The sequence below is a fragment of the Lineus longissimus genome, chromosome 7 (assembly GCF_910592395.1).
Source record: "Lineus longissimus chromosome 7, tnLinLong1.2, whole genome shotgun sequence".
In the NCBI taxonomy this organism is placed as follows: Eukaryota; Metazoa; Nemertea; class Pilidiophora; order Heteronemertea; family Lineidae; genus Lineus; species Lineus longissimus.
Genome location: NC_088314.1, coordinates 7,565,579 through 7,584,537, shown reverse-complemented (window position 1 = coordinate 7,584,537; position 18,959 = coordinate 7,565,579). Strand labels below are relative to the sequence as shown.

The 18,959-nt window shown below is 41.7% G+C and overlaps 2 protein-coding genes across 2 annotated transcripts; both read left to right on the top strand.

Annotated features, from left to right (window-relative positions):
- Window positions 1–798: 798 nt before the first annotated feature.
- LOC135490632 (sodium- and chloride-dependent glycine transporter 1-like) lies at window positions 799–10,656 on the top strand. The gene is made up of 14 exons (XM_064775908.1): window positions 799–989; window positions 3,464–3,769; window positions 4,350–4,650; window positions 4,940–5,083; window positions 5,486–5,651; window positions 5,921–6,188; window positions 6,332–6,435; window positions 6,622–6,746; window positions 6,990–7,102; window positions 7,515–7,646; window positions 8,264–8,464; window positions 8,720–8,887; window positions 9,313–9,501; window positions 9,815–10,656. The coding sequence occupies exons 1-14, from the start codon at window positions 972–974 to the stop codon at window positions 9,944–9,946; spliced, it is 2,367 nt and encodes a 788-aa protein (XP_064631978.1). The 5' UTR covers window positions 799–971; the 3' UTR covers window positions 9,947–10,656.
- Window positions 10,657–11,800: 1,144 nt separating this feature from the next.
- Window positions 11,801–16,991, top strand: LOC135490777 (high mobility group protein B1-like). Its single transcript, XM_064776261.1, has 6 exons — window positions 11,801–11,950; window positions 13,338–13,489; window positions 13,581–13,691; window positions 13,886–14,024; window positions 14,357–14,463; window positions 14,696–16,991. Exons 1-6 carry the CDS (start codon window positions 11,947–11,949, stop codon window positions 14,861–14,863), a joined length of 681 nt encoding a protein of 226 aa, XP_064632331.1. The 5' UTR covers window positions 11,801–11,946; the 3' UTR covers window positions 14,864–16,991.
- Window positions 16,992–18,959: the final 1,968 nt, after the last annotated feature.

Here is an 18,959-nt window from a genome sequence, read left to right as displayed (position 1 = left end):
TATTATCGTGACGTCAGGGAGCGCGAAATTCAAATTTGCGAACCTAAACCGGATACGGTAACATCATCCCGCTTGCATCCGATACTGGCCAGCACACTGCTGTATCCAATACCTTTATTTAGACTTTGATTGTATTGTTGTTTTTTATGGCGAATTGTATCCTCATTCCCTTGCATGGCGAGTCCACATGTGTCAGCAAAGTAAATGGCAAAGGCTATGCCGCAATGCATGCAATGCCAAAACCGATAAAGATGGTGATGGTAATGATGAGGATGGGGATGAGGCTGATGATGATGAGAGTCGGGATGACCTAACAGAGATATCACATTGAAGTCATCTTATGAACACCAGAACTCTTTCAAACACGAAAAATCGCCCCCGGGACAAGATATTGTTCGGGGACACAAAGACTAAATGTGGCAATGTCCTCCTTGTAACACTTTTACCATTTTGTGGATTTTGTGGATTTTGGATGAGTTTGGTGTTTCTTAGAGTGGCAAAATGGAGTCACTATAGTTTCAAGATATAATGCTCTATTAGGGAGAACACTTCTTTTTCCGAAGTATTTTGTGCAAACCTCGCCAAAGTTTGTTTTTTTAATTCGTCATAACAGGGTGTTACTCCCCAGACACAGCCACCCTTATATGATGAGCAAGCAAGCTACAAATTAAATCTCCATGACCCACAGGTGGACGCCCATTCATCCTATTCACAAAGTGGGAATTCCCTCAAAGCCATCGCGCATGCTCAGAGACATTACGTGGGACGCTATTCATATGAAAACATGGCAAGAGGATTAGTATGCGTTTATTGTGGGACAAATTGTAAGGGCTTACTGGACCGAAACAAGCAAATGTCCCACACACACAAAACGTATTAGCAAATATGTGAATATACACATAGTACAATCCGCCCAAGAAGGAACTTTGTCTTATTTAAAGATACTGATCAGAAGGACTTGCAATTAAAAAATGGAAGAATATGGGACGGTAGGTTAATTTCTCTAAGGTTATGCATTGTCTTTTTCTTCCGATGATGTTTGGTCCAGGGGTGATTTGTTTGAGTAGTAATTTAGTCCCATATAGATATATAGGTCAACAGCTGATTCCAGTCCCGAGCTGATCGAGGAAGTTGAAAGAGCACCTTGAGCTGGTTCATCGACAGTGCCATCCAGAACTTTAGAGCTTTCAACTCGATCGGCACCTTGCCGAGCTTATATGGGTTGCATCCTGAGAAAATAATCCGGGGTTAATGTTCTCTTAACTTCTCCGGCCCTGGACACAAACAGGGCCGCGGCAATTTTGAATTCAAATTCCACTGGCAATTGGACTTAACCGTGACACATGGTTGAAATGTGACATTGGAGACAATACATCGTTTACGAAAATACCCGTGGCCGTTTTGAAACAACCCATATATATTCAAATTCCACTGGCAACTGGACATGGTTGAAATGTGACATGGGAGAAAAATGGGTGAAAAAATACCCGCGGCCGTTTTGAAACCACCCATATATTCAAATGCTACTGGCAACCATGACTCATGGTTGAAATGTGACATGGGAGAACAATTGCAGAAAAATACCCGCGGCCGTTTTGAAACCACCGTTTTTATTCAAATTCTACTGGCATCTGAACTGAACTAAAACCATGACTCATTGTTGAAATGTGACATGGGGAACAATCGTTTGCAAAAATTAATGCCCGTGGCCATTTTGAAACCACCCCTATATTCAAGTAAAACAAAGAAAAAACTGGTGTAACGAGAACAATTGCCCCCAGATTGCTCGTCCCCTGCAGGAGTTTGGCTCCCTGCGCTCGGTGCCATCAGTGTTTTAGTTGAGTCAGTTACCACATTTGCCATGCCTTGTTTTACTCGGAATGTTCACTGAACAGAACGATGTGTAATTAAGGCCCAGTCGATTGTTAGTGCTTTAAAAAAACTTGCAGGCTGCTGCAATGGTGCTTGTACAGCTGTCACCCTATAAACTCGCATTCATCATACTAGGAATTTTAAAGCGGGCTTTCTAGGCAGAAGCTTAAATTGGGTCAAATCAGTCATCTTCAGGTGATTAATATCCACAAAAAAGAGCTATTTGCTAGTCGTGACTTGATTTATTATGACAACACGAAGCAGGATGTTCCCCAATATGAGTATATTCATGAATTCTCTACATTTCATATTGATGATTAACTACAGTTGAACCTCCCTTAGCGGACACCTCTGTTGAGGACACCTCCTCTACGAGGGACACGGTCCCAATGGGTCGCTGCAATTTGACATCTATACTTGCACCTCCCTATTAACGACAGTATTGGTGTCCTTAACAGTGAGGTTCTACTTTCTGTCAAGCTCAAAGTATCGAACATCTACAGCTGTCGATGCAAGTTTTTTATGACAACAAAATGTGCTTCAGCCGCATATACGAACGTCTACTTATCCGTATTGTACATGTTGTGCAGCTAAACCTATCTTACATGCAAAAATATGTTATACTTCATATCTTACATGTCGATACATGCTTGTCAGAAGTATTTGATATGATATACGTATAACCTGAGTGATAATTGTTTCATGCAAATATAATGATACATTTATTGGATAAAGTCATTTGTGCAAATTGACATTCTAATCAAGGCAAACGACTTGATTTGCTCTTGGTTGACAATAAAGGACCACAAAAACATAATTATACCCATAGTTACAGGTAGAAAATGGTCAGACTATAATTATCACAGTTACTGATTAACCCCTTGAAAGCCGAATATTTTGAAGGCGGGGAGATTGCAAGCATAGCATCATGTAGCGTCTTTCTTGCATATCGCCAATTATGTTATTCTAGTTTTCCTCGGATATGGTTGACCTTCTCGAGGTAAGGTTTGGGCAATTCTCTCCATTAGGCAGGTTTCGCAATCTGTATCACTCGCAAAAATACTATTTATAGTATTTTATCAGTTTTTGGCGGAATATCGGGGATTTCTTCAATAAAAAACATACTTTGTCATTCATAGCTCTCCGTAAGGCTTGCAAGACCTGCCTAATGTTTTTTTGGAGTTTTTTCTTATCATTAATTCGAAATTAACATTAATTTCCTTGTTCACCGTTATTTTAACTACAATTTCGTTATTGCTGTTTTTGTTATGCTTTGTCCTTCCTTGTTATATATTTATCCCTACCTCTCCGTTTTAGAGTTATGCATGTTTCTCCATTCTCGAATTAACTAATAAAACTATATTCACCTCTGCTGACGCAGACTTCAGTTACAGCGCAAGGTACCGTATGAGGAAAAGGGAGTAATGATATCAGAATAAGAAGACCAATTTATGATGATGGATAAGTCCCCACAAAACCCACAGACAACACACATAACCCTTGACATAAAAGAGTGATCCTATATTTATGTGACATCCTTACTCCTATTCCCTTTGTTGACAGTTTTTATACCCTGTTGATTTCTTTACAGCCTGACTCCACAGAAAACAAATCTGATGGCGAATACAAACCAGATAAAAGTGCGGACAGAAAGAAACGGAAAGACAAGAAAAATTTCTTCAAGAAGAAAAAGGGGAAGGAGAAATATATTGAAGGGCCAAACCTTGATGGGACCCCTAACGATGGTTACCAAGGAGATGAGATTGTGAATACTGATCTAGACCCTGGCGTGTACACTGTGTATGATCCGAATGGGGGCTACAGGTCGTCCACGCCCTCTAAAACGGGGTCCACGGCAGGAGATACGCCCCTTCCAAGCAGTCACGGCACATCAACGGTAGGCCCCCTTCTCCAAACATGTTCCCTTCCTTATACTCATCTTACAGACCGGTGGAATGAACCGACGCCGTGCAATGCTGATTGATATTGTAAACAGACTCGTAGAAACTGTCTGGTTCGTGCACGTCCTTCTCCATACATGTTTCCTTCTACATACTCACATCCTCTTCGGACATACAGAACAAACTTCTGCGATGAAGTCTATCGGTTGAAAGGCAAGGTCAAAGGGAAGATACTGTTGGCTGAGGCGATACTCCGTCTTCTCCACATGTTCCCTTTCATGTACTCAGGTAGGAGTCCGAACCCAGGACGACTCGATAAGGTCAAGAGGAAATAAGGTTATTTCATCTTGTGAAAGCCACTACAGTGGAAATATTATTTGCCTGGTTGGTTCCCCTCCTTCTCCATACACGTTAGCTACCCTACACTTATCTAGCAATTTGGGTTTAAATCCAGAAGGGTCGGTTGGCTAAATGTATCACGAATATGATCATAGAGGGCATAAAACTACCCCCCCCCCCTCCCCCAGCTTCTCTCAGAATAGTGTAATATATTTTCTTCAACCCACTCTCTCGCAGCGCGAACTTCTCGAGGCATCAGACGGCAAGCAGCACTTTGGAGAGGACGAGAACAAGGAAAGAGGCAACTGGACGGGAAAGCTCGACTTCCTTCTCTCCTGCCTCGGGTACGCCGTAGGATTAGGCAACGTCTGGCGCTTCCCATACCTCTGCTACAGAAACGGCGGAGGTGCCTTCTTCATCCCGTATATAATTATGTTGACATTCGTGGGCATTCCTTTATTCTTTATGGAGCTATCTCTGGGGCAGTTCTGCAGTAATGGGCCTTTGACATGCTGGGAGTTTGCGCCAATATTTCAAGGTAGGTGTCGCATTGCGAGCACATCTCATCAAAATTAATCAAGGAATGATGCAGCAACCATTGGATGCAGCCGGCCAACATTATCGGTGAACCTTGATGCCACCTCATTTTCTATACACGTTCCCTCAACATTCTCATCTGACAGCCAAAGATGTAAAAAAAACAAACATTGGCTCTGGCACGGAGTTGCTGATCTTACGCAACAAGGTTAATACACTCCTTCACTTTGGCATCGTACTATTGCAGAAAAGGAAAAGCCGTAAACATATTGATGTCGTATCTGTTCTAGGTCTGGGCGTGGCAATGATGGTGGTATCCGGCCTAGTGGGCATCTATTACAACATGATCATCGCGATGGCCATCTACTACCTGTTTGGTTCCTTCACCAGTTATCTGCCGTGGCAGGATTGTACTAACTGGTGGAACACTGATCGTAAGTATCTTCAGGTATAGTGCTCCTTGATGTCGCGTTAAAAAACTCCTCGTTCTTGGCCGCTTATTAGAGGCAGTGTAGGTGGCCATTTTGTCTTTGCTGCTGAAAATCAAGCAGAATAGCATTACCCTTGCCGCTGAAAAGGCAGCATGCATGATATCATTCATTCTTTGCCGTAACAAAGCAATTTGATTCGCTCTTGGCAATTGAGGAGAAGGAAGGCAGTTAACCATTCGCTCTGCGCTACTTAGCAGGAGGAAGGCTAAGCATTTACTCTTCGCTGCTGAGAGGAAAGTAGATGCTGAAAAGAAAGGGGTTGACCATTAGCCCTTTTCTGTCGCTGCTCAAAAGGCGACCGCATCTTTTAATTATCTCAAAGTACATCAAAACATTTATTCTCAGACTGCAGTTTGCTTTTGCCCAAGTTAAATTGCACGGGCAATATGGAAGTGCAACAAGATAACGGGTCTTGCACCATATTGGGGGAGGCAATAGGCCTGTGGAACGAGTCTCTGTACACCAACAAGACGGGGAAGCGGAGGATACTCCCAAGCGAAGAATATTACAAGTAAGACGATTAGCCTATACCAATAAACCCAAATCCCCCAGTTGCCACCATGAAGGTAAAGTTAGCTCTTCCTTGTTACTCCAAGGTTCCCCTCTGTGTTCGATGGCAGATTAAGATGCACGGTTATAAAAACCAATGGCTTCGAAATTCTATTAATGGTAGAATGGGTTATCGGTAAACTGGAAGTGAGAGAAAGATTGAAAATACCGCATCAGGCAGCACGTCGTCTTGGCCAATATTGTAACGCTACTTTACGATTTGTTTTTCAGACACCGGGTTCTCAAAATGAGTGGTGGAATCGAAGACATTGGTCTTCCCCAGTGGGATCTAGTTCTCTGCCTCTTGCTAGCCTGGGTCATAGTCTTCTTCTGCCTCATCCGGGGGATAAAATCATCGGGAAAAGTCGTCTACTTCACCGCGCTTTTTCCTTACTTGGTTCTTGTGATCTTGTTCTTCCGTGGAGTGACCCTTGACCATGCCGGCGATGGGATCTACTTCTACGTCGTCCCAGAGTGGTCTAGACTTCTTGACGCTAAGGTAAGTTTATCAAAAATATACTTTAGGTATTTGACACGCAATTTGTTTCCATAAGATAACTACATGTAGTTTCTTGGTGAACGTGAAGCAGAAGTCAGTTAAAATGATCATAAACAGATTATTTTGTCCTCCTCTTATATCAGGTGTGGAACGATGCAGCCGTCCAGATTTTCTTCTCTCTGTCCACTAGTTGGGGTGGTCTCATCACACTGGCGAGCTACAACAGGTTCCATAACAACGTACTGAGGTAAGTTCACTGGCAAAAGCATTCTATGATATGCTTTTAATCTCTGAGATATAGCTATCATGATCTCTAAAGAACCGTATACAAAAATCCGTCAGAATACAATCGGGGAGTCGGACACTTTTTTAGGGGGACATATTACTGCTTCACCGAGACTCATCATTGACATAATTTGTCCATTGCTTTCAGGGATTCTTTGATCGTAACCGTTGGTAACTGCACCACCAGTATCTTCGCCGGTTTCGTCATCTTTTCGTACCTGGGATACATGGCAAATAAACTTGGCACAACAGTGGACAAGGTCGTAGACAGCGGTAAGTTCGGCGTTACGAATCAGTTGAACCAGTAGGATGGGAACGTGTTTGGAGAAGGGAGCTACCAGCGCTACGTCGGGGCGCTGTAACGTGTTGGTATCGCTCAGTCGTGGTTGACAGTCGTTGATCTAAGACATGTCTCTTCTGGGAGATTCGTGGTTCATTCGTGAACTTTGTTTCAGGTAATCATAAATATCAACGAACCAGCAGGGTGTTTAACCACTCATTCTCTTCTCTTCGCAGGGTCTGGCTTGGCGTTTATCGTGTACCCCGCTGCCGTGACATATATGCCCATCAGTCCTCTCTGGTCCATTCTGTTTTTCATCATGCTGCTGACTCTGGGGCTGGACAGCCAGGTAGGAACCTATAGGGAATTTCGCAAACTGAATTTACAGCAAATGTGTTCAGTTCCCGTCATTGAAGTTCCACTCATGACGGCTCGTGTCGATTTTACAGTACCTGTTCCTATAGGGTTTGCAGGGGGAAAGTGTCGCCTGCGTGGTTAACCACCATTTTAGAGCGCTGTAGCCGGACTCAGGCTGCGGTAGTTGGTCACAAATCGACAACTATAAACTTCAACACAGTTGGATGGATGGATGGACCATTATACGTGATATAGCAGAGTTACTCTGACGAACACGTTTGATAATAAATCCGCGACTCAAACGACAGTGACTAGATTTTCCTTTGTGTCCCGTCAACTTTACAATATTGCACCAACATGTAAATGTTACTGTTCTTCGATGTTGTATTTTTGGTCTTTTTCAGTTCGCCCTGATTGAGACTATAGTCACGTGCCTCCTTGACAGATTCCCAGATCTGCTCCGTCCAAAGAAATCCATCGTTATCCTCATCATCAGTATTGTATTCTTCCTGTTGGGGTTACCGCTTTGCTGCAACGTAAGTTAACCAAATAGCTCCGTCTTTTCTGGTGTAGGGTCTGCCTATACTGTCTATAAGGTAGCAAAGTAGCATCTCAGGAGTTAACTCTCGTATGCAACTTACCCTTTAACCACGATCCAGTGCTGAGCTGTCCAGTACAACTAAGCCTGATGCAAGGCGTCTCTGAGTCTCCAAAACAGGTATCTCGGCACATCCATTTAATAGATGGGAGCTTATTTGATCATCTTGACTCATCAAATGTTAACATTTACGAAATGCTCTGCTCATTTGGTAATGAACACATCAGAAATGTGTGCATTTAAACCCTGAGCTTCAAGATGTATTTTGATAGCCTTCCTGGAATCTCCGTTCCAAAAGAAACAGCCATTCGGCAACTTGTCCGGGACAATTGATGTTTGAAGCTTTGATCATGCCTTCTGTGGGCCGAGTGAAGGAAGAGCAGCAAATTTCATCGAGATATTCGAAGTGGCTACAAATGCAATGGTTTAGAATGTAGATATGATTTCACTCCTCTACTACAAGGCTTGCTTGTCGGATGTGAACCTCAGCATCGTGCTTCGCCTTCTGTTGCTCCCTTTTGTATCCGTCATAAGCAGGCACATTTCTCATTTCAGGGCGGCAGCTACTGGCTCCAACTCATGGACACCTACGCTGGAGGATGGGGTCTTCTAGTCATCGGCTTCTGCGAGGCCATCGCCTTGGGATGGGTGTATGGGTCGCCCAGGTTCTTCAGCGACATCGAGACTATGACGGGTGTAAGACCGACCATGTGGTGGAGGGTGTGCTGGCAGGGGATAAGTCCTTTTCTTATTTTGGTGAGTTCGTTAGAAATAAATGCATCACATATTATAGTCGAAGATTAAATTGGGAGAAGTTCACATCGTAATTTAGAAAACAATTTCAATTATTCTAAATCTTTTTGTATGGCTGTTCGACGTCTAATTTCAAGCGCGCTTCGCTATCGAATGTAAAGTACTTATTCATCTTACACCGGCCTCCGCCTGACTTTATAGCTGGAAGAATTCTTGCTTAGAGAGACCACAATTCCATTTTCTTTCATTGATTTCCAGGCTATTCTACTATTTGCTTGGATCGACTACTCTCCGGCAAAGTTTGGAGAATATCGCTACCCACCGTGGGCGGACGCTATCGGATGGATGATGACCAGTATGTCCGTAGTGTGTATCATTGGAGTAGCAATCTATAGGCTATACAAGGAAGAAGGACCAATATGCGAGGTAAGGGAAAGTTCGATTGGGGGCATTTTCATAGGGCGTCAATGGACCAGTCTTGACCCTGTGCAAGCTGAGAAGCTGTCCCTCTCCTTCGATCCTTCTCAATGTCACCTCCTTCTATCTTCTACACTTCCCTCTTTCTGTAGACACAAGCTGTAGACTGTAGCCTCAGCTCCCCTCCATTTCCATACACGTCCCCTTCCCACCTTCATACTTGTCACCTTCCCGTCAGTTCCACATAATTCCTTCTGCTGTACACTCCATTTCCATACATGTCCTCTTTCCTCCCTCTGGTTCACTTCCCTCAATACATGGAGAAGGAGGCTGTGGCGAATAGCAAGTAACTTCGGCCTCATCCTCATGGCAGACGTTTTTTAGTTGACACGTCATTCTTAATGTACCAACCGTATTTTACGTTGTATTTCCAGCGCTTCCGTGACCTCAGCATCCCTACAGCGGACTGGGGCCCAGCTCTTGTTCAACATAGAAAACTTATCGACTATGTGGACGGGTTTTATGAGGACCCCTCGTTAGCCCATTCTACCCCATCCATTGTATCGGGTCACAGCAATCCTGCACTGTCCTACAGTACCAATGGGCTGGAAAATGGAAGTTATGTAAGTTTCCTCAAATCCCGCACTCTCCACTCTCCTAAAGTAACAATCAATGGATAAGAAAACGAAAGATAGGCTAGTGTAAGTTTTCTCAGCAATCCTGCACTCCCCAAGATAACAATCAATAGACTAAAAGAGGGAAGATATGCATAGTAGTTTTCCTCACCAATCCCAACAAAACGGGTAGACGAGTTTTCCAATGAATCCCACACTCTCCTATTATCAGTAAAAATGGCTTGGAAAACAGAAGATAAGTGTCTTAAACTACATATTTTGGCCACAGTTTCTGAATCCTAAATTTGTTCTATACTTTCAGCCCTACAGGTCGTCCATGTCGACCGTTGGCCGAAGACCGGGGTCATCTGTACATGACAGACGGTACAGATCTCATGCTACTCTCGACTCTGAAAACTCATTAGGACAGAAATCGGTGGAATCAGCCGTTTGAACAAACGGTAGAATTTTCTTGGTTACCGTAACTCGAGATTCGAGCGCCGTTATCATATTCAAGAGGTCCATAGAGAAGCAACTCACCCTAACTCATTCGAATTCTGAGCCTGGGCTTGATGGTTGCGCAGCCGTCGGTATTGCACGTATATAAAATGAACAAAATCCTTTGGCGTCTGTGCAGCCTGTTACAGTCAGTTTGCAGAATGTGTGAGGAAGGAAAACCTGCTCGACCTGGATCCGATCACTCTCACTTTCAGAGTTTTGCTTAGTCTTCCCGAGTTCGAACAATAGTCTGTGCACCAATAGGTCCCATGTAGTTGGGTGGACGAGACGGCCGAGTGTCGTTTCGATTTTTGGCACAACATGCATCATATACGCTGAATGGAGGAGGCGGGGATCATGTCTTCCGGATATAAATAGGTGGTGGTGGCGGCGAGGGGGGGGGGGGGTCATGTCCAATGGACCTCCAGGATCCGCAAGTGTAGCATTGTCTTCACATGTAATGGTTTATGCAGTAACTTGCTAAGACGTTTATATGTTTTAGAGGATATGTATAATTGTGTCATGAAAATGACCGTGTCATGACTGTGTATTAAGTAATTGAATACTTTTTATAGCCACTCTCGGCAATTGATTGTACACAATAATTTATAGAAAATATATTCAAGTGATCGAAACCTTTTACCTTTTAGTTACATTTAAGTTGTAATTTTGGTACTTTTTGTAAATAAATGCATTTATAACATACGTACTGGGCAGTATTGTTTGTCTCTCTTGGAAAAGTGTCGCTCCTTGGATTCCCCTACATGGATTTCCTTTAGGTTGACTGTCATCTTCACCTGAAGATAAGATTGCTCCCTGGTCGAGGTCGTTCAAAACAAGTTACCAATATACATCACTAATTCGGCGTAGTCTTCTATTCTTCAGATGTGTACTAAAGACTTAACGCCAAGTGAAATTTATTAATTTGATGCCAACTTGTTTTTAACAACTATACGTCATGATAAGTACTATCAATCCTGCTAGGACATTGATAATAACCAGCACTAGGTGATAAGATAAGCAATAGAATACTATCCCCGCCGAATGACCTCCGGGTACTTTCACTGGCTAGGATGTGCCTTTCGTGACTTCCTATACTGTCTGTTCGGCAGTTTCTCCCATTTTTCATTATCAACCCCTCCATGTACCAAGTGCATGCCTGTATAGGAAATAAAAAAGGATCTAGCGACTGCTTATTGTAGAGAAAGCGCATATTACGTTATTTCCTGCTGACAAGGGCAGATGTCTTGTCCCCCCATTGATTGTGACTTTGTCCTCAAAAGACCAATTTCGGACACATGGAAATTATAAACCATGGGATGGATATCTTACTTTCATGCAACAATGCAATGATTAGGGTGTTTTTTTAATTTCTTTCCATAACGACAATTACATGTACATGTAATTGATTTTTCTGCACTTAAACAACAGAAAGAGCATAGACCACACCCAACAACCACAGCCAGCCATCGCTTATAGGACCAGGCCAGTGGTCCAAAGCAATCAAAATGTTGTCAACACTTTCACAAAATAAGTCGACGCTATTTGATTAACTCCACAAAACGTCACTTCAGTCATGTCAGCTTATATTATCATTAGTGACAGCTTGTCTTCACAGTTTTTTGAGTTATCACAAAAACAAAGACATTTTCTCACAACTTTCCCGCCAGCACGCTTATTACCTCGTGTCCAGGAAAATTGAATCTATACTGCCGTGTATGTGTAGTGCATTTTATTTTCCAATCAACCTGAAAACGAGGTAAAGCTTTTACTGTTTAGTATTCAATCACGTGACACCGCTCGCGTCAGCCCTCACATTTGCCTTTGCCGAGGAACCAAGTCATTTTGCCTTTCGTTCTTTCCATATAAACCAATAGAACTTCAAAACTTTTTCCTCCCAGACTTTCGGGAAACGATCCTGTCGCTAACTTACGTTCCAATTTACTACTAGAAAACATGGGTAAGTGTTTATTTTTCCTAATGCGCCTCGATTTCCCTATTTCTAAACGTGATTATTCGCGGCCTCCCCAACTTCGCATTTTCCCAAGCCATTTTCAATGTTCGCCATAGCTGAGTCCTTTGTTAGACCAAATAACTGGTCTATGCATTGCGCTAAGGTTTCAAGCTTAGTTTCTCTATAAAACCAGTAAAATGAATCCTTGAATATTGAAGCGAAAACTGCTAGTATTTTTTTGACAATCTGTCAGTAGGAAGTTTGTGTATTTTGATGTTGTTTTCGAGAAAATTTTCGAGGTCAGCGTGTTTTTGCCGCACTCTTGTGTGCACTGTTTATGCACAACATCACAGTGCTCAATGATGATACACAATAAAATGGGGCCTTTTATCTCATTGCGGCGCTGTTGTCAGTTTCTCCCAAAAGGTTTTCACTTATGACTTTTGTCAATAGAAATGTGTTACGTAATAGTTTGATGTCTTTGGTAAGGGTTTTATTTGGCAAAATAGACAATTACTTGCACAAATGAGATGCAAAATGGCTTTGTTCTGTCTGCATATTTAATTTCTCATACAATTCAATCTCAGCCAGTCAGTGGTCCAATAATGCTGAATGAACTGAAGCCAGTTAAGGTGAACATTATAATTTTTGGCAGAGGATGAATGTTGGTGATGTAAAGAGCACAAGTAAAAGGCTTTGTCTTGACTGGAAAGGGTTTCAATGAAGTGCCTATTGACAAATGTCTGAAAAGTTTGATTTTCTCAATTCGTTTTACTGATTTAGTGAACAAAAGGTTTAACTTAATTCTAAGCATCCATTATTTATATCATGTTTCCAGCTATTTTGCCAGCTGGCTGTTTAGTTTTGGTTGCTGGATATATGAATCGTCATTGATTTGTTTCCCTCCAAACAGAACTGAAAAAACAGAAAATATGACATGTGGGAGTCTGAGAATTATGAATTTTTGCTGGACAAAAACAATTTGTAGGTTCTCTGGCTTTTGTTTGATTCTGAATCTGAATCTGAATGTTAAATTTATGAAATATGCACAATTTGGTTACTAATTGAGTTATATTATAGAACAGGTTGAAAGTAGTTTGAAAGAATTAGGATATGTTTTATAGCTGGGAACTGTTCTTATGCAAGAGGCCAATTGGCCTCTTTGGTAATCAGCCCCCTGATGACCCGTGGACCGTTGTTGTGGGGAAACGAAATACAAGTTACAATCACATTTTCAAAATCCAAGATCTATTATTCTGATTGGCCATATTGTTATAAAAATACTGCCCGAGTGTACATATAGATTTACATGGAGTGATATTGTTTGTTGACATAGCAGTGTCATCAACAGTCCTATAGTCTGATACATTCTTCAATGCAATCTCTTCATCAGGTCGTGTAAAAGCTGCAGCCAAGGGCTCCCCCGAAAAGAAACAACGCAAACAGCGCAAGAAGAAGGACAAGGATGCACCTAAGAGACCATGCACAGCTTTCTTCTACTACGTGCTTCACCAGAGGGCATGTGGAGAGCATGAGGGAATGAAGGTAAGACAATGCCTTCCAAAATTGCATCATTAAAAGCCTGTTATCAATACTATCATGTCTCTGTTTTCATTCCCAATTTCTGTTGTTTCAGGTTTCCGAGTTCACAAAGCAGTGCGGTGCAAGGTGGAGGGGTCTTACAAAAGAAGACAAGGAAACGCACTTCGACTCCGCGGCCACCGACAAGAAACGCTACGAAGAACAGGTATGTCTCATCTCAGCGTGAGCAATCGTGTCCCTGACCACTTCAACACTGCACTTGGAACCCTGTGAATGAATATTGTGCGAGCTTGCTCTGAGGTGCCGCACTCTTGTGTTTATCTACACTCGATTGCAATCACATATTGTCTTCCTCCATTTATCAGTGACAGAAAGTATGATGATGTTTCTCTATCCTAGATGAAAATCTACAAACCATCAGCGTGCAAGGACGCGACAAAGCCTAAGAAGCCAATGACGCCATTCTTACTGTTTGTCGGCTCGGTTCGAAAGCAACTTGTAGAAGATGGCGTTCAGCACAAGGAGGTCTTAGGCAAGGGTGAGTTGGTCCTTGCTAATTCACACATCTGTTGTCATAGAATAAAATAGAATAGAATAAAAGAATAGAATAGAATAGAATAGAATGAAGATGTTGGAGTATTTAGACGTTTGTTACAAAAGGCGAGTTCATCTGTTTTTAGCCCATGTCAGTTTCTTTTCAACATTCATGAATTAAAGATGTTTTAAAATTGACTGGTTATTTTGTACAAGTTATCATGGTGAAGCCTTTCGTGCTCAGGACTGTACTGGATTTCTTGATCATTGCTATGCTGACATGAATGTCTAATATGGCTTTTTGATTTACAACTTGTTTGCACCATATTGTTTCAGCTGCTGAGCAGTGGAGGGAGATCACAGACGCCGATAAGAAGCCATTTACTAAGGAAGCTGCAGAATTAAAAAAGGCATATGAAGCAAACATGAAGAAATGGAATGAGGTAAGTTATCAGATCTATCCCCTGAGGCCCCTTTCTCTTTCCAGTCCACCCAGATTTTGGCTTCCCCAGCAGACCACTTCTGACATAGAGTGAATAAATGTGTGTCTGTCTATGCCAGGGCAAGTAAAAGAACCCACATAGGTGGACAGTAGCCAATAGTGGTCTCCATACCGCCGTCTGATAGGTTTCATTTCGCTGTTGTAATGCTGATACTGGTCTATTTTTCTTTCAGGAGCAAGCAGCTGCGGCTAAGGCAGCGAAAGCAAAGCCTAAACCGGCAGCCCCGCAGAAGAACGGCAAAGACAGTGATGATGAGGAGAGTGAGGAAGAATCCGAGGAAGAGGAGGAGGAGGAAGAGGAAGAAGACGATGATGAGGACATGGAGAGTGATGACGAATAGATGATCGGAGAAATTGTGCCACAAGCAGGCCCAGAGATGAGACTGAAAAGTTCAAACTTGCATTGTAAAAACTTCAGGCAGGCAACAAGCAATTTGTCAAACTATTGCTTTTCATAATCATAATCAATGCAACTAGGCCTATTCTCTGATTATGTTGCCACTGAAGATTTGTCCATCTGCTCCTCTCATCTCTGCAGCCTACCAATATGTCGTGATCAAACAAATATCGGGCACCAATGATAAATACATACCCCGGTTTAAGCTCAGCTTATCCAAGTTTAGCACGGGATTCAGTTCTTTATTTTGGCGACAGTTTCCTTTTGGCAGGAACATCTTGATAGGACGGTTGAGCCATGTTAGGTGGGATGTTACTGAACTATTTGTTGTTATTTTTTGGTTGTCCCCATTCCTAATTGGTATGGAATTACTGTAAAAACTGGAATACATTGCAAGGCCGACACTTGTCAGGTCATCTTTTAAGATTGGATACATGTTCTCACTGCTATTGCGTATCTCCGAGCTATTGTAGATGTTGGATGAATATTGTTGCATTTAGCCCTCGTGCTCCTTGGAAGTATTTGTTACGAGTAATAACTTAGTGTAGTAGCTCAAATTGTGAAATTATATCCTTTCAGTGGTGCATGAATCGACGGCTGTCTGTTTCATTGTTCTGCATCCGCATGATGTTATCAACACCACAAGGGAAGCACCTGCACAAACTGAGCATGATACATTGCACAAATTAACATGTAGTTTATATTCCCAGTCAAAATCTATTCATTCTGAGATGCTCATCTAAATTGAAGGCTGCCCTCGAGAGATTAATCTCGGTCAACTGGTCAACATTATTGTATACAGAAAACTCAGTTGCTTTTAGGCTTCTGCTCTGGGTTTGGTATCTGAAAAAGGTAGGTCTTGGAACAGGTCACATTGGTTTCAGTTTCTAGTAGGATACGTTTCAGTCGTATGCTTCCAGTGTGACAAAATGACATTTTGAATGAAAATAGTTTTATTAAACGTTTATAATTACTCCTTGTGTGTAACACAATGTACACTTGTTTAATAATAGATTGAGAATGATGTGATTTTGAACAGGTGGTGGGGGTTCCATCGCAGTGTATTTCAAGTTGACTGGTGGCCATGCGTTAAGTCTGGATCATGCTTGCATATAGTGACCAGATTCATTTCTTGAAATAATTGAACAGTGCTTTTGTGCTTTGCATTTTGTTATTGTATATCCAGGATCATCTCATGCCTATATCTACAAAACTGTTAAAAACAGTTCATTCTAACAAAGTAATTGTAACCTTTTGCCATTTGATTAGATCTCAGATTAGCTTTGCAGTTATAACATGTTTCCTTGTATGATGATGTGGTCAGACGACCTAAAATAAACTAATTTTGTGTATCATATTTCCTCTAATTTCTATCCTAATGCCGGACTTCCTTTTTTCGCCATTGGACATAAATATTGCATTCTTTGTTGTGTCTTATATCCAATGAAAATGCAGTGACGATATTACGCGACTGGCAGTATAAGGACCTCCGATGTTACTTGGAAAAAATGACGTCCACCTATATTTGTTACATTCCTTGAAGGATAAGTGTGGACTACCAAACCTCCACTGGGGACCACCGCATCGGTACAAAAATGGTAGTGTAGAAAAAAGATGGTTATTGTATGAACACTATTATGATTTGATAACTGTGCTACCGGTACTCTAGATATTTCATGTGTGTGTAAAATTAATTTGTTGTATCATGTTTATAAAAAAAGAAGAGCACAGTCTTTTAGATCAGTGTTGAGTTGCGTTTTTACGAGGGGAAATGACAAGAGTGACAAGAGTCACTACGATTCTAAATACTTTGTAAAATATGTTGTAATTTTATCAAAATTGAGCGGGGATTTTCGAATCCAATGTCCATCCAAGTGTCCCAATTAGTTTGCCTCATTTTATTTATTCTGGTGATGAGTGATGGAAATTTTCATCACATACATGTTGCATGCCGCCAACATGAAAGAAAATATTGGTTGAAATGTTGGCAATTGAAACATCTTGTGTAATTGTCTGAAGCTCCCCTTTGCTTTGCTTCAGTTAAAATGTAAATAAACTGATGTTTAAATTGACACTGGATTGTCTGGACTCCGTTTCTACTTTCGCTACTGTTCACTGAACATTATTTTGATCATTTATTGTCGAATTGTTCTGTAAGTTTTCTGACAGAGGAACTACATTTTTTGCCAGTCCCTCGCTCAATGCCAAAGTCAGACCATTGATAAAGACGAGTCTTTAATTTATGAATTCTTGGTAACAGTGATAAACTAGAAAAAAGAACATATCTTCCAAATTGTGTACTGATGCTCTTCCTGTTATTTCAGTATTTTGTTGGATAATTACAGTCAGTTTGTGTATATTGGGCCAGCCTCGGTGTTCATTTGGGGTGGAAGTTTAGGGGTGTCAAAATGGCAGCTTGGTTTTTTCGTGTGGAAGTTTTTTCGACTGCTGAGCATTTGTCGTAGAAATCAAGATATTAGTACTCCATTTAAGAGTGGTATGATCTTGTGAGATGAAAATTTGTTCAGCAGTTCTTTGTTGTATACTTCATCTCGGTAATGGACGTTTCGTGAACAAGTTGAAAACGCATTTGGATTGAGGAGTCGTATACTTAGCTGTTCCTTACTGTTCAAAACAGCCAAAATCTAACTTTTGGCTTATGTGCCGAGGGTAAAAAGGGAAATCGAACTTTGCAATGATCAATGAAGTTTCACCAGGCGGGGTAAACAAAAAAGAAGATCAGCTTTCAAAAGATAGCTGAAGGCACTTAATGCATATATTTAAAAAAATTCTAAATTTTACCATTACAAGTTGCCCATCCTTCATAACCCTGGTGGCTTTAAAGATAGTGCAGTGTAGGTTTCTTCATTTTAAAACATCTAGTATACAAAGCCAATATCTGGGATGATAAACTTGCGGGAGTTGCAAATGAGAACACAAAATCTGACAGAGTTTTTAGCTATAGTGTTTGCATTTGTATTATTGCAGAATGTATGTGTTCAGTGTTGTCATTTTGTACCGATACATTTTTAAAAAACAATAAAGTGTGATTATCACAGCAAAATGGCTGTATTCTGTATCCTTATTGGCGTGGTGGTGATGTTTATGTGCTACTTGACCTCTTGAGCCATTTTGTGCCTGGACCCAGCATGATATACACTTCCTGAACCTTTCATATCTACGTTGGGTGAAATGTACAATCTCTTTGATATTGGCTTGGTATACTCCTTGTTCTGGATATTTAACCCCTCCCTCTGTCATATCAACGACCCATGTCCTTAACATTGGTAGCATTACCAACTGCAGGAAATCGAAAACTCCCTTTCAAGGATGGAGGTCTTCTTATACTGCTTGCCAGTAGAAATCATGTCTCCGGCAAGAACATCCTTGTTCACTGCTTGCCAGTAGATGTGTTTCCAGCACGAACACCCCTTCTACTGCTAGCCAATGGATATATTTGACCCGCCAAAGCAAAACCAGGTGCATGTCGCACAGGAAATGACTGCTGGAAATAATGGAAGAAATTGATGTACTCCTATTTCACAAAAGGCAGCCGCAGAGAAATGAACAACCAGTCCATCTCAACCTGGCAAGCTTCGAACCACATGCTTGGTTTGCTTGACAGATCCCATACATGTGTATCTTCAGCAGGAACTGCATCCCCCAGTGCTTGCCAGTTGACAGCAGGAACATTCCTGTCCACTGCTTGAAAGTAGATACGTCTCCTGCAGGAACATCCCTGTTCACTTAAGGCCAGTAGATATGCCTTCAGCAAGAACATCCCTGTTCACTAAAGGCCAGAAGATATGTCTCCAGTAGGCACATCCCTTTACTGTTCCAATCCCCTGTAAATATGTCTACAGAAGGAACACCCCTGTTCACTGCTTGCCAATAGACAGCGGGAACATCCCTGTTACTGCTTGCCACTAATAAATGCCTCCAGTGGAACATCCCCATTCACTGCTTGCCCAGCAGAATATCTCTATTCACTGCTTGCTGGTGGCTGTAATGCCAGTGAACATGTCAGGAGCAGGAAATCC

Bases quoted from the DNA above. Each gene is read 5' to 3' on its own strand.
- LOC135490632 (XM_064775908.1), top strand. The intron at 3,770-4,349 runs GTAGGCCCCCTT...ACTCTCTCGCAG, and splicing joins GCAGTCACGGCACATCAACG to CGCGAACTTCTCGAGGCATC. The intron at 6,747-6,989 runs GTAAGTTCGGCG...TTCTCTTCGCAG, and splicing joins GGACAAGGTCGTAGACAGCG to GGTCTGGCTTGGCGTTTATC.
- LOC135490777 (XM_064776261.1), top strand. The intron at 13,692-13,885 runs GTATGTCTCATC...TCTCTATCCTAG, and splicing joins AGAAACGCTACGAAGAACAG to ATGAAAATCTACAAACCATC. The intron at 14,025-14,356 runs GTGAGTTGGTCC...ATATTGTTTCAG, and splicing joins CAAGGAGGTCTTAGGCAAGG to CTGCTGAGCAGTGGAGGGAG.